Source organism: Peromyscus leucopus, chromosome 1, assembly GCF_004664715.2.
Source record: "Peromyscus leucopus breed LL Stock chromosome 1, UCI_PerLeu_2.1, whole genome shotgun sequence".
Lineage (NCBI taxonomy): Eukaryota > Metazoa > Chordata > Mammalia > Rodentia > Cricetidae > Peromyscus > Peromyscus leucopus.
The window spans coordinates 56,995,357-57,009,046 of NC_051063.1; the positions used below are offsets into that span (position 1 = coordinate 56,995,357).

The following is a 13,690-nucleotide window of genomic DNA, read 5'->3' on the forward strand; positions in this document are numbered from 1 at the left end:
TGCTTAGGTGGCAGGAAGGGGAAAAACTAAATAACCAAGTCTCTGCTTCCTAGGTTCCCCTGAAACTGCTCCACATTACCAGTGGTAAACTGTGGGTTTGGGCTTGAGATATATAGACATCCCCTAAAGTCCACAGAATGATACACCTTTAACACTTTGCAGACATACAAGCTCTTTTACCTTGAGTGGCCTTCTTACAGTCGTACTTTAAGTAAAGCAGATTCCCATGGTAGATGTTACCTTCACGCAAGTTCTTATATTTAACAGACCGTCTTTCTCTGTATTTTTCTAGGCTATTCAGCTTGACCCTGAAGAAACTTGTTATGCTTAAAGAAATGGATAAAGATCTTAACTCAGTTGTCATTGCCGTTAAGCTGCAGGTGAGTAAAACAGTGACTGCTCAGGTCCTGGGGAAGCTAGACAGTGCTTTCCCTGTTCTAGCTATAGACATTCCCTGAGCCAGCCCTCTCCTCAGGTAGGTAGAGGGACCGTTGTGGAGGGGCAGCTGAGCTAATGAGACATACAGAGTCCCAGTTTGGCCTCTAACTAAGGTCCTCAGTTTCTTTATATTTTGTCTTGAAGAATAAAATGATCCTTCTCTGCTGCCTGCCTAATCATATCAGTGAGAATCAGTGACGCAGACAGCATCATAAAGGAAGAGGGCTGTTCCATCCTTAGTCCTGTGATTTCTAGATTAGGGAAGCACTTTTGGAGGTTTATAGATTATTATTTTAGTCTTAGCAATTTAAAATTTACTGGAGTATTTTGTAATCTAGGTAGCCCTCACACTTAACGTTTCTTACATTTAATTCTATGTTCTCAAGGAAGTCAACATATTTCACAAATATTTGGACTCCCAAGTATTCTTGAATTCAAAAAAGAGAGAAACTAACTACAAAAGCATTTAGGAGTTTACCTGTTGCCACCTAATTATTAAGTGGTGGTGGCAGAGCTGAGATTGGAAACCAAAGAGTATGTAATTTATATTTAATTAAACTCCATTCCCAGATCTTCCTTAACTGATCAATCCTTCCTAATGATGACTCCCTGGAGCTTAGTGAGATTCCAAAGTGCCTCTTCAGTGGTTAAATAACAATTGAATCCTTCAACTTGAGGATGGTGTGTTTGCTGAGTCTCATTCATTAAAAACTCAGTGAACTATATGGTGATCCCTACAAACCAGCATACTTTATTAGCTAGCTTTCCTGCTTTGTGATATTTATTGTACTAAATGGCCTTCATTAAAACCTACAGCTGGCCGGGCGGTGGCAGGCGGATCTCTGTGAGTTCCAGGCCAGCCTGGGCTACCAAGTGAGTTCCAGGAAAGGCGCAAAGCTACACAAGAGAAACCCTGTCTCGAAAAACCAAAAAAAAAAAAAAAAAAAAAAAAAACCCTACAGCTGAAGAGATAGCTCAGTCATTGTGAGCATTGGTGCTCCTCCAGAGAACTTGGGTTTGATTTCCACATAGTGGCTCACAACTGACTGAAAAGATGGGTCTGCAGTTAAGAGCATGTACTGACCTGGTGTGGTAGACATACCTTTGAACACAGCCCTTGAAAGGCAGAGACAGGCAGATCTCTGTGAACTGTGAATTCAAGCCCAGCCTGGTCTACATAGAGAGTATGTTGCCTCAAACAACAACAACAATAAGAACATGTACTGCTCTTTCAGAGAACCTGAGTTCTGTTCCCATTATTCATGTCAGGCAGCTCACATCTGCCTATAAACTCCAGGTCCAGGGAATCCAACAACTCTGGCTTCCTTAGGCATGTACACATGTATACAGACTCACATATACGCTTAACCAAAAGAAATTAAAAAAAAAAAAATTTTTTTTTTTTTTTTTTTTAGACAAGGTCTCTCTATGTAGCACTGAATGTCTCACTGTGTAGAGCAGGCTGGCTCAAACTCACAGAGATCCACCTGCCTCTGCCTTCTGGGTGCCGGGATTAAAGACGTGTGCCACCATGCTCAACAATAAAAATAATTTTTAAAACTTCTCAGGCTGAAGAGATGGCCCAGCAGTTAAGAAGAGCACTTCTTGTTCTTCCAGAAGAGCTGAGTTCAATTCCCATATGGTAGCTCACAACCACCTTTAACTCAGTTCTAGAAAATCTGATGCCCTCTTGTGACCTCTGTGGGCACCAGGCATGCACATGGTACACATACATAGATGCCAGCAAAACGCTTATACACATAAAATAAGCCTAATTTTGGTGGTGGTGGTGGTTTTGGTTGGTTTTTTGTTTGTTGGTTGGTTGGTTTTGGTTTTGGTTGTTTGGTTTTTGCAACAGGGTTTTCTCTGTGTAGCCCTGGCTGTCCTAGAACTTGCTCTGTAGACCAGGCTGATCTCAAACTCAGAGATCCACTTGTCTCTGCTTCCCAAGTGCTGGGATTAAAGATATGCACCACCACTACCTGGCCTAAAAATTTTTTTTAACTTCAAAACTTCCATCACTCCTGAGGAATTTCTCTTATGTCTTCAGACACAGTCTCATTCCCTGTCCTCTTTGTGCATAAATCCCTCCGAAGCCTGTGGACTGCTGCTAAACACTGTAGGTCGGAAACAAGCACGAGAAGTGGCAGCTCTGAGTGCTTGCCGTCCTGTCCTGGTGCTGCCTGTTCTGGGTCACGGCAGTGTCCAGTGGTCAGGGCTGTTTCCTCTGCTACATGCAAACAGTGCGGCTGTAGTTTTGAACTTTCTCTGCTGCTTTTGCCTTTCTTGTCATTAAATGCTCTTGCCAAAGGAAATAATTTCATTTTCCTATTAAATATTTGACATTCTGTAAAATCTGTGATTATACCGAAAACTATAAATATCCTGAATGTTTAAGTTACTTTATTTCCAAGCAGCTGAAAATAATTACAGATGTTACTGCATTTATTTTTGATCACCTATTTGTTGATTTATTTAGTAAATATTGATTGAGATTTTATTATATATTGGGCATGGATTTATTCACAAGTGAGGCAGTGGTGGCAGTGCACGCCTTTAATCCCAGCACTCAGGAGGCAGAGGCAGGCAGATCCCTGTGAGTTCGAGGCCAGCCTGGTCTACAGAGTGAGCTCCAGGACAGCCAGGGCTGTTATACAAAGAAACCCTGTCTCAAAAAACCAAAAAATAAAAATAAAAATCCTTGCCTTTAAGGAGCTTTCCATTCTAATTGTACAGCAGTATTAAAAATGAGCTCCCACAGACACTGTTCAAGGATATGAGTCAAAATCATTTCCACAGTAATGCTGTGGTATTATTTGTCATTTGCCGTGAGTTGATACTTGACTGAAAATACCAGTGTAACCTTGAATGAAACTTCATGCTACAGCCCACAGGAACACTGTGTTCGTCAGCTTTCCATCACTGTAACAAAATAATCAAGATAAGATTAGAGGGAGTAAAAATACATTTCGACTCACCCTTTCAGAGATCCAATCCTTTGTGGGCCTGTGGACATAGGTAAGGAGAAAGCTGCAGCTGGGAGGGAGAGAGAAAGGAAGAGACTAAGAAGGCACAAGTCCCTGCGGGGCACACCCTCAGTGACCTGATTTCCTCCTCCCAGACTCTTCTATACATACTATCTTAAATGCTTTTTATTTCAGATTAAAGGTTTTGGTAGGGAAAGAGATAGCTCAAGGGTTAAGAGCTCTTTTTCTTTTCTTGTTTTTATTTCATGTATGTCTGTGTGCTGTGTGTGCAATGCCCTCAAAGACCAGAAGAAGGCATTGGATCACTTGGAACTGGAGTGACAGATAATTATTAGCTGCCATGTGGGTGCTATTAATCAAACTGGGGTCCTCTGAAAGAGCAGCCAATGTTCTTAACCACTGGACCATCTCTCCAGACCCTAGCACAGTGGATTTTTTGTTATTGTTGTTTGTTTGATTGTTTTGTTTCTTGAGACAGGGTCTCACTATGTAACCCAGACTAGCCTGAAACTCTCAGAGGTCTGCCTGCCTCCACCTCCTAAGTGATGAGGTAAAAGACATGCACTACCACATGCAGCATAAATATAGCATACTGTTTTCAGACTGTAATTCAGATTCCATTCAACTCAGCACTTGGGACACAGCCTGAGGCACTGCTACAGGTTCTCAGTGGTACAGCCATCAGCACTTTGTCATCACTCCACAGAAGAGACTTCACAGTTGTTAACTGTTATTCTTACCCAACTGTCTGTCCTTCATCCCTTGCTCTGGGCAACTACCATATTTGGTAATTCACACCACAGTGGGATGGGGACAGGGGAGAGCAAGAGACTAAGGCAGGAAGATTGGGAGTTTTATGTTAGCCTGGGCTGTATAGTAAGGACCTGTCTCAAAAACACGTATTTTAAAATAACAGAAGCCCAGCTTGAAAGACATTAATATTCATTAATAAGTATTTTTATGTTCTGTAATGATACTATGGCATTAAACACTTTTGTCTTCTGTGCTGAAAATGTACTGTAGAGTAGGGAAATGGGTATCTGGAGAGAGAGAGCTCAGTAGGTAAGAGTACCTGCTGCACAAGTCGGAGGGTCTGAGTTCCAGTCCCTAGCACCCCTGTAAAAGACAGCATCGTCATACTGTCAGGCCAGACACAGGGGTATCCGATTGCAGGTGCTTGTTGCCTGCCAGCTTAGCTCCAAGTTCAGTGAGAGATACTGCCTTAAGAGGATAAGGTAGAGAGTAATGGAACAGGACACCTGATGGCCTCCTCACACCTGTGCATGTACTACACACGTACACTGAACACAAGCACATGCACATGTGCTGTGGATATCACTCTATATAAATAAAACGCTGATGGCCAATGACCAGGCAGGAAGTATAGGCGGGACAAAGAGAGAGGAGAATTGGGGAAACAGGAAGAAGGAGGAGAGAGACTGCAGCCACCGCCAGGACAAGCAGCATGTAGAGACTCTGTCTGGTAAGCCACCAGCCACGTGGCAAGGTATAGATTTATAGAAATGGGTTAATTTAAGATAAAAGAGCAGTTAGCAAGAAGCCTGCCACGGCCATACAGTTTATAAGTGATATAAGCGTCTGAGTGATTATTTTATAAGTGGATTGTGGGACTGCGGGGCTTGGGGAACCTGGAGAGAAGCCCTCCAGCTACACACATGCATACACAATTTTTAAAAATTAAATTTAAAAAATAGGTAAGTGGCTTAAGAGATAGCTTAGTAATTAAGAGCACTTCCAGAGGACCTGGGTTCCATCCTCAGAGCCCACCTGGTGGCTCCCCAGTCCCAGGGGACCAGGCACCTCCTCTGGCCTTTGCAGTCACTGCACATACATAGAACACAGAAACACATGCAGGAAAGCACCCATACACATAAAATTAAAAATTAAAAATAGATAAATATGTCGCTAAGTGTTGCAGCATGGATGTGTGAGTTCACGAGGATCTGTGGAAAGAGAACTCAGAGGCACCTTAAGAACGAATTTAGCCTTTCGCAGGAGAATCTAGTCTCTAAAGACTGAAACACTTTCCCTTCACCTAGGGCATTTTTATTCTTTTCTATATTTACAGTTTAGCCAATTGATTTCCATATGTTCAAAACAACCTGAAAGAACCTTCCAAAAATACAATGCCAAGTGCAAATTCCTCAGTTCATCAAGTACCACAGTTTTACAGGATTCCTGAACTGATGAGTTTTGCATAGGCCTTTGTATCCTTGAGAGACTCCCAGATGAGATTCTCATAGGGCAACAGGAGAAACAAAAGGTGTCTGTTAAAACAGAAGAGAGATTAGCGCTAGGTGCTAGTCCCTGGCGCCCAGGCCAGGTAGAGCCCTGTGAGAGTGCAGCCACATAAATAAGATTTAAGGGTACTAAAAATGATGCTGAAATTGGACCCCAGGTGGTAGTGTCCTCCGTACCTTCAGGAAGCCAACATTGTGGAAGGGTAGAAAGAGAACAGTCATGCAGCATGCTTGAAAGGGTCCAGACCTGACTGTGCCCCTCTGTGTCTGCTGTCTGCATCCCGTTACCTACATGTGCAGGTGCCTGTTAGCCAGCTTACCACCCAGATGGTGCGTTTGGGGTTTTTGGTTTGTTTTTTGCAGTGCCAGAGATAGAACTACATGCCCAGCCCCAGAGCATTTGGGGTAGAAGGTGTTTGTGTGTTGGAAGGGGTTGTGTGTGTGCCCATGTGTGTGTGTGCCAGAGGACAACCCTGGATATTGTTCCTCAAAGTTGTCCACTCTTAATTTTTAGAAACAGACTTCTCTGCTCAGTGGCCTAGCATCTCTAAGTAGGCCAGGTTGGCTGTCCATCAGTGAACCCCAAGGACTCTTGGGTCTCTGCCTCTCTAGCACTAGGATTACAGTGCACACCACTGCACCAGGCTCTGCTTTTAATTAAGGAATTTTTTTATTCATTTTACATACCAACCACAAATCCCCCTCATCCCTCTTCCCGCTCCTCCAGCCTTCCCCCCCCAACCCATCCCTCATTCCCTCCTCAAAAAGTAAGGCCTCCCATGGGGAGTCAGCAGAGCCTGGTACATTCAGCAGAGGCAGGGCCAAGCCCCTCCCCCTGCATCAAGGCTGTACAAGGTGTCCCATCATAGGTAGTGGGCTCATGCACCAGGGATGGATCCTGATCCTACTGCCAGGGGGCCCCTTAAGCAGATCAAACTACACAACTTTGTGCAGAGGGCCTAGTCTAGTCCCATGAAGGCTCCACAGCTGTTGGTCTAAAGTTCATGAGTTTCCACTAGTTACACCAAGCTCTTTTTTAGGTGTGTTCTGGGGTTAGAACTCAGGTTTTCACACCTGTGAGGGAAGTAGAAGTTTTTACAGTTCTTAACAGCATATGTTTAGATGATGGAAGTTCAAATAGTGAGGGCTGCTACTATTGAAAAGTGATATGACTTGGAGAAAATAGAACAAGATAAAGGGATTACAGGTGGTGATGGATGTAGGCCTCACTAAGAAGATGACGTTTGTGCAAAACCAAGAGAGTGAGCCACACAGATTCAGGAGGAGGAGTCTAGGTAGGTAGAGAGAAAAGCCAACTAAAAAGCCCTACACAGCCATGGTGATAGCTGACTCTCAAATGTCTAGCTGTGGCCTGTCTTTGTCTAACATGGCCGACTCTAGGTTCTCTGGCTTTTCTGGCTTTGTTGGGTCTGGCATGTCTGACAGAACTGAGAGGAAAAGGGAGGTCAGTGAGACCAGAAGGAGTACAGTGGAAAGTCAGAGCACCGGCTCCTGTTCCTTGTGAGAGCTGTTCCGTGACTGAAAGTAGGGAATCAGTGCTAGATAGTAGGCGCTCCTATAACATGAGTGATGGTTTGGGTGAGAGGTGGCTTGGCTGAGATGAGTCCAGCAAGCTGATGGAGGGAATCTCCTGTTCGGTGAGAAGGGGGAGACGGGTAGAGCAGATTCTGGGGAAACCTGAAATTCGGTTTGTTTGTTTGTTTGGTTTGAGGTGCCAGTGAAACATCTAGAAGGAGATACTGAGGAAACAGTGGAGACATGATCGCCAGGCTCAGGAAAGAGGGCTGGGGGAAAAATAACTACAAGGCTGACTGAAACAACTGGAATAAAGGGAGTAAATACAAATAGAACCCAGCTATGGACAGATGCCTAAGACCCTCCATTGCCAGGAAGTCTGGAAGGACTCAGAACGAGAGTACCTCCAGCATCAGGGAATTCCAAGACTGTGATGTTCTGGGAAACAGCAGATGATGCCCTGTTAAAAGCTGGAGAAAGGGCAAGAAGGGACCTGGGCCATCAGACTCATCAAGAGAGAGTTACCCATCTTGCCAGTGGTAGTTTGATGGAGCGAAGGTGACAGAGGGCTACTGAAATGCATTAAGAGAAATGAGAAGGGGACTCGAGAAAAGAAGTCCACTGTGAAAAGATGCACCTGTGAGGCCAGGAGGGTTGTGTTTGCTCTGTTGGAAATAATAGCATAATTGTTCATGAGGGTGATCTAGGACAGTGAATAAAGAAGATTATGTGAGAAGGAGGGCTTCAAGTGGGTGAGAAAGAAGGAGGTTAGTCCCTGAGTGGGGTGCTCCCTCAACTTTGGATGGGAACATGGGTGGTTGTGACAGAAGGGAAGGGAGGGTATGTGAGGACAGGGACCTGGGGGCAGGTTTATGAGGTAGGAGCTGCTCCAGCTTCCTCAGTGAAGAGAAGCAAGGTTAGCAGCATTAGAGAAATGTTAGGGCTCAGATGTTAGGGAATTGGGAAGGTATGATACATCCTCTAAGAACAGAGATTACAGAGAATGTACTTGAGCCATTATGACATGGTTCCTAGGCAATGTTACTTACCCCACTTAAGATGGAGGCCATAAATTTAGTCAGCTCACCTAGCTGAATTATGTTTCTATACATGTTCATCTGGTACAGTTAGATTTAAAACAGTCTTAAGGGCTAAGAGCATGGATCTGTGGTAGGGTCCTTGCCTGGCACATGCAAAGCCATTATTTCAATACTTAATAAATACTTAATAAATTCAATACTTAATACCACAAAAAGTAACAATAAATAAAAATAAAATAACTATAATTTGCCAAATAAGCCTAGCAGAACAAGAGTGGTAGGAGGCCTGGGGGAGGCATTTCTAAAGGCTGACGAATGGGTTCTAGCACAGTCGTCCTTCTGGTCTCATCTTTTAATGACACCATTTTGACGGAAGTTTTTCTTGGTTTCAGGGTTCAAAAAGGATTCTTCGCTCCAATGAGATCATCCTTCCAGCTAGTGGCCTGGTGGAAACAGAACTCCAGTTAACCTTCTCCCTTCAGGTCTGAATTTTCTAAATCTTTAAGTTTTCTAACATGCTACAACAGTCTAGTCCTCAAATAATCTTGAAATTTGGGCATTTTTTTTCTCCAGAAACAGCCAGAGCTCAGTTTTAGTAGGAAAGAACAAAAGTCACCTACCAGCTGATGGCTAACTTAGAAGGTCTGAGCAGTCCCTGAGCCAGCTCAAGTAGGGTGTACTGGATATGCTGCGGAGCAGAGTACTAAGGTCCAGTCTCCCCTTACCTGGTCATATATGATTAGCAGCTACCCATGGAGCCTCACTGTCACACTTAGCCTTTCCCCTCTCCTTACTGATCTGAATCAATAAGAGGAGAGTTCACTTCTATCACATGGTTGTATCCATCCTTCTCTCTTCATCCCTCTTAGAGCATCTCTCTCATCATAATCCTCGTGACCCTGTGTTGAACCACATGGAGAAAACACCTGGCCAGATGGCAGAGAAAGAGGTGTTTGTAAGCCTAGATAGACCCTACCAGTACCCAGCAGAACCAGCCCCTTTGTTTTGTTTTTCTTCTTTTCTTTTTTCTTTTTTTTGTTTTTTTGAGACAGGGTTTCTCTGTGTAACTTTGCGCCTTTCCTGGAACTCACTTGGTAGCCCAGGCTGGCCTCGAACTCACAGAAATCCGCCTGGCTCTGCCTTCCGAGTGCTGGGATTAAAGGTGTGCGCCACCACCGCCCGGCCCTGTTTTGTTTTTCTTATTCTGACCAATCACTCTTACAAGCAAGAGAAACTGTATCGCAGTCCTCTAGCAGGACCTGAACCACTAAGGTCCTGGTTGCTGATTAACCGTCTGGACTGTTTTCCTCTTCAGTACCCTCATTTCCTTAAGCGAGATGCCAACAAACTGCAGATCATGTTGCAAAGGAGGAAGCGGTACAAGAACCGGACTATCCTGGGCTATAAAACTTTGGCTGTGGGACTCATCAACATGGCAGAGGTGAGCAGAATACAGTCTTAGACTTCAGGCCTCTAAATCTATTGTCACCCAGCAAATGATTTCCCCAGCCTGCAGGCAGGTATTTCTTTTTTCTTTATACATTAATTACTTTGTTGGAAACTCAGTCTATAACTGGCTTTATCAATTACTTTCTCTTACACAAAAGTTTTTTTCTTTTAACTTTTTTATCTTCATTTTATTTTTAAGATTTATTTATCTTAGATGGGTGGTGATGGTGCACGCCTTTATTCCCAGCATTCAGGAGGCAGAGGCAAGCAGATCTCTGTGAGTTCGAGGCCATTCAGGTCTATAGAGCGAGTTCCAGGACAGCCAGGGCTACACAGAAAAACCTTGTCTTGAAAAACCAAAAAATGATTTATTTATCTTATTTTATGTGTGTTAATGTTTTGCTCAAATATATGTCTGAATCATGTGCCTCCTGGAACTAGAATTATGAATGGTTATGAACCACTATGTGGGTTCTGGGAATCAAACCCAAGTCTGGTTAAGAACATGTACTCTTAACCACTAAGCTGTTGCTCTAGCTCCCTTTTTCTTTGGAGATAGGTCTTGCTATGTTGCCCAGGCTAGGCCCAAACTCCTAGACTCAAGTGATCCTCTTATTCCAGCATCCCATGTAACTGGTACTGGAGGTGTCTCACCAGGACCAGCTCTAACTTTAATATATATGTATGTATATATTTTTAAGTTAGTTTTAGTAAGAATAATGTAAAAAATTCCAATATGACAGATTCACCAAAATATTTAACTTGATAACATATTACTATGGTTATATAGTCTCTCTGTATATTGTGGCTATTGTTTTGTGGGGTTTGTTTGTTTTTGCTTGTGGTTTTTGGTTTTTTGAAACAAAGTTTATGTAGCTTTGGCTGCCCTAGAACTGACTTTATAGACCAGGCTGGCTTTGAACTCACAGAGATCTACCTGCTTGTGCCTCCCAAGTTCTGGGATTAAAGACATGCTCCATCACTGCCAGCTGGGTTTTTTAGTTTGTTTTTGTTTTCATTTTCTCCTGATCAATTTGACAGTTGGGGCACTAGGATTGCAGAAGCATGCTACTGTAAAACTATTGCAGCCAGGCGGTGGTGGTGCACGCCTTTAATTCCAGCACTCAGGAGGCAAGAGGCAGGCGGATCTCCGTGAGTTCAAGGTCTGCCTGGACTACAGAGTGAGGTCCAGGAAAGGCGCAAAGCTACACAGAGAAACCCTGTCTCGGGGGAAAAACAAAAACAACAACAAAAAAAAAACTATTGCATCTGTCTTTACATGAGTTCTGAGGATCCAAACGTATATTCTAACACTTACATGGCAAACATTGTACCCACTGAGACATTTCCCTAATCCCTGCCTATCCTGCCCATTAACGATTTTGAGCTGAATTAGTTAATCTTTTGGTGCCTGTCAAACTGAATTTCTAATCTAGCCATCCTTTCTGTATTAGTCAGTTGATAAATAGAGCATTTCTTTCTTCCTCCACTTACCATCTGATCATCTTACTTGTATCTGTTTTGGACTGTGGATTCTTGTTTTATTTGATGGGGTTAAGTTTTTTTATGCTCCAGTTTGGCCAGTAAGAGTCCTTCCAAGCTGTCTTCTGTGTCCTTTTTGATAAGACCCTTCCTTCTATAGGGCGGCTTACTTTCTGGTACAAAATAGCTCAAGCTTATTTTGTCCTTGCCTGACCCAGTCCTCCAATGAGCTGATTTTCTGAGGCTTCTGGGGTGTTCTAGTGGAGATTAGTACTTTAAAAATGAGATAGGTCGCCAGGGCTGTGGTGGCGCACGCCTTTAATCCCAGCACTCGGGAGGCAGAGCCAGGCGGATCTCTGTGAGTTCCAGGCCAGCCTGGGCTACCAAGTGAGTTCCAGGAAAAGGCACAAAGCTACACAGAGAAACCCTGTCTCGAAAAACCCAAAAAAAAAAGAGATAGGTGTTGGGTGTGATGTGGTAGCACATGCCTTTAATCCAGCACTCAAGAAGCAAAAGAAGAGAGGCAGGTGGATCTCTGTGATTTCAAGGCAGGACTGGTCTACCTATGAGTTCCAGGACAGCCAGAACTACATAGTGAGACCCTGTCTCGGGATTAAAAAAAAAAAAAAAAAAAAAAAATCAGATGAGGGTACTAACAGTGCTCATGTCCCCAACAGGGATAACTTCTGCTGTCTTTCAGCAGAACTAGGAAACTAGGAAGTGTGTGTACATGAGCACACATGCCCTCGTCTACACATAGACACCATGACCATTTCCTGTTTGTACATAGCTATCCCACCCAGAGCACACAGTGGTTACTTCAGTTCCAACCCAATAGCATAGGGCCTGATCTTGCATTTCCTCCTTTCATCCTTTCAAATTCCTTTCTCCAACAGCAAGAAATGAGGCTCCCATTTTCCTCAATATTTCTACTCACTTGCACAGTACTCCTATGTGCCAGCCAAAGAGAAAGAAAAAAGAGGCCACAAGACAGCTTTTTAAATTATTCTGTACCTTAGTAAGTGAAATACAATGGGTGTGGTGGTGCTTACCTTTAATCCCAGCACTCAAGAGACAGAGGCAGGCAGATCTCTGTGAGTCAGAGACCACCAGCCTGGTCTATACATAGTGAGTTCCTGGACAGCCAGGGATAGGTAGAGAGAACTTGTCTCAAAAAATAATAAGTGAAATAGGAAAAACGTTATGGTCCTGGTAGTGTGTATGTGTCTTGTCCCAACCCAATTTTCCACCCCCCCACCCCTCACCCCCTGGAACTGAGGACCAAACCCAGGGCCTTGTGCTTGGCTAGGCAAGTGCTCTACCACTGAGCTAAATCCCCCCCAACCCAATTTCTTGTCCTCTTAAGGTTTTATATGAGGATAAGGGACTGTGGGGAGGAATTAACAGCATCATCCCACTCTTCCAACTGGGTCAAGCCCTGCCATTTTCTTGTTTTCTGACTCTTTTATTCTCATTGCCAGACAGCTGACCAGCCATGCATTTAGGCCTGGCCTTACCCAGACTCAAAAGCTAGTATCCATTCGAAGGACTTAATTTAACATGGAACTCTATAGATTAGCAATCATTTTCAACTTCAGGCCTCAATTGTTGTCTTTAAACATATGGCCCTAATTATCAGCTGGCACTTCTAGAGATTGGTGGTGGTGGTGGTGGTGGTGGTGGTGGTGGTGGTGGTGGTGGTAGTGTTTTAAATTGCCAGGTTCTGTAGAACTAATGGCTTAGATAGAAGCAACTGGGAGATTTTTTTTTCTTTTTAAGATTCATTATTATTTTTAAATTATGTATGGGGCGGAGGTGTTACAGTATGTGCACATGAGTGCAGGTATCTAAGGAAGCCAGAAGAGAGTGTTTGATCACATGGAGCTAGATTTACAGGTGGTTGTAAGCTACCCAACATGGGTACTGGGAACAGAACTTGGGTCCTCTACAAGAGCTAGACACTCTCAACCCCTGAACCATCTCTAGCCTCTGGAGATAGTTTTTAAAGTAAGCCCTTGAAAGCAGTAGGAAAGGCAGTAGGCATAGATTTGGAAGTGAGAAGGAAAATACACGAACAGAATGCCATTGCTATTGGCTTGCATGTCACATGGTTTATGATAGTGACACCCTGGCACTGGATAAGGTGTTTGTACTATATGCTTTGCTCACAGGTGATGCAACACCCTAATGAGGGTGCTTTGGTGCTTGGCCTGCACAGCAACGTGAAGGACGTCTCTGTGCCTGTGGCAGAAATAAAAATCTACTCTTTATCCAGCCAGCCCATTGACCATGAAGGAATCAAGTCTAAGCTGTCTGGTAAGATGTAAACAGTGGGGCTGGAGAGATGGCTAAGTGGTTTAGAGCACTTGTTGCTTTTCCAGAGGATCTGGATTTGACTCTGAGCATCCACATGGTGGCTTACAATCATCCATAATTCTAGTTCCCAGGGATCTGACACTCTTTTCTGACACCCAAGGGCATCAGGCACACATGTGGT

General features: G+C 43.8%; 1 protein-coding gene across 1 annotated transcript in view; it reads left to right on the forward strand.

Moving 5' to 3' along the window:
• The window catches only part of Pacs1 (phosphofurin acidic cluster sorting protein 1), a 143,197-nt gene that overhangs the window by 104,505 nt on the left and 25,002 nt on the right, over positions 1 to 13,690 (forward strand). Inside the window, exons 2-5 of the mRNA XM_028892835.1 lie at positions 293 to 380; positions 8,655 to 8,744; positions 9,578 to 9,703; positions 13,365 to 13,509. Coding sequence (XP_028748668.1) covers positions 293 to 380; positions 8,655 to 8,744; positions 9,578 to 9,703; positions 13,365 to 13,509 — 449 coding nt within the window. The remainder of the gene's footprint in view (positions 1 to 292; positions 381 to 8,654; positions 8,745 to 9,577; positions 9,704 to 13,364; positions 13,510 to 13,690) is intronic.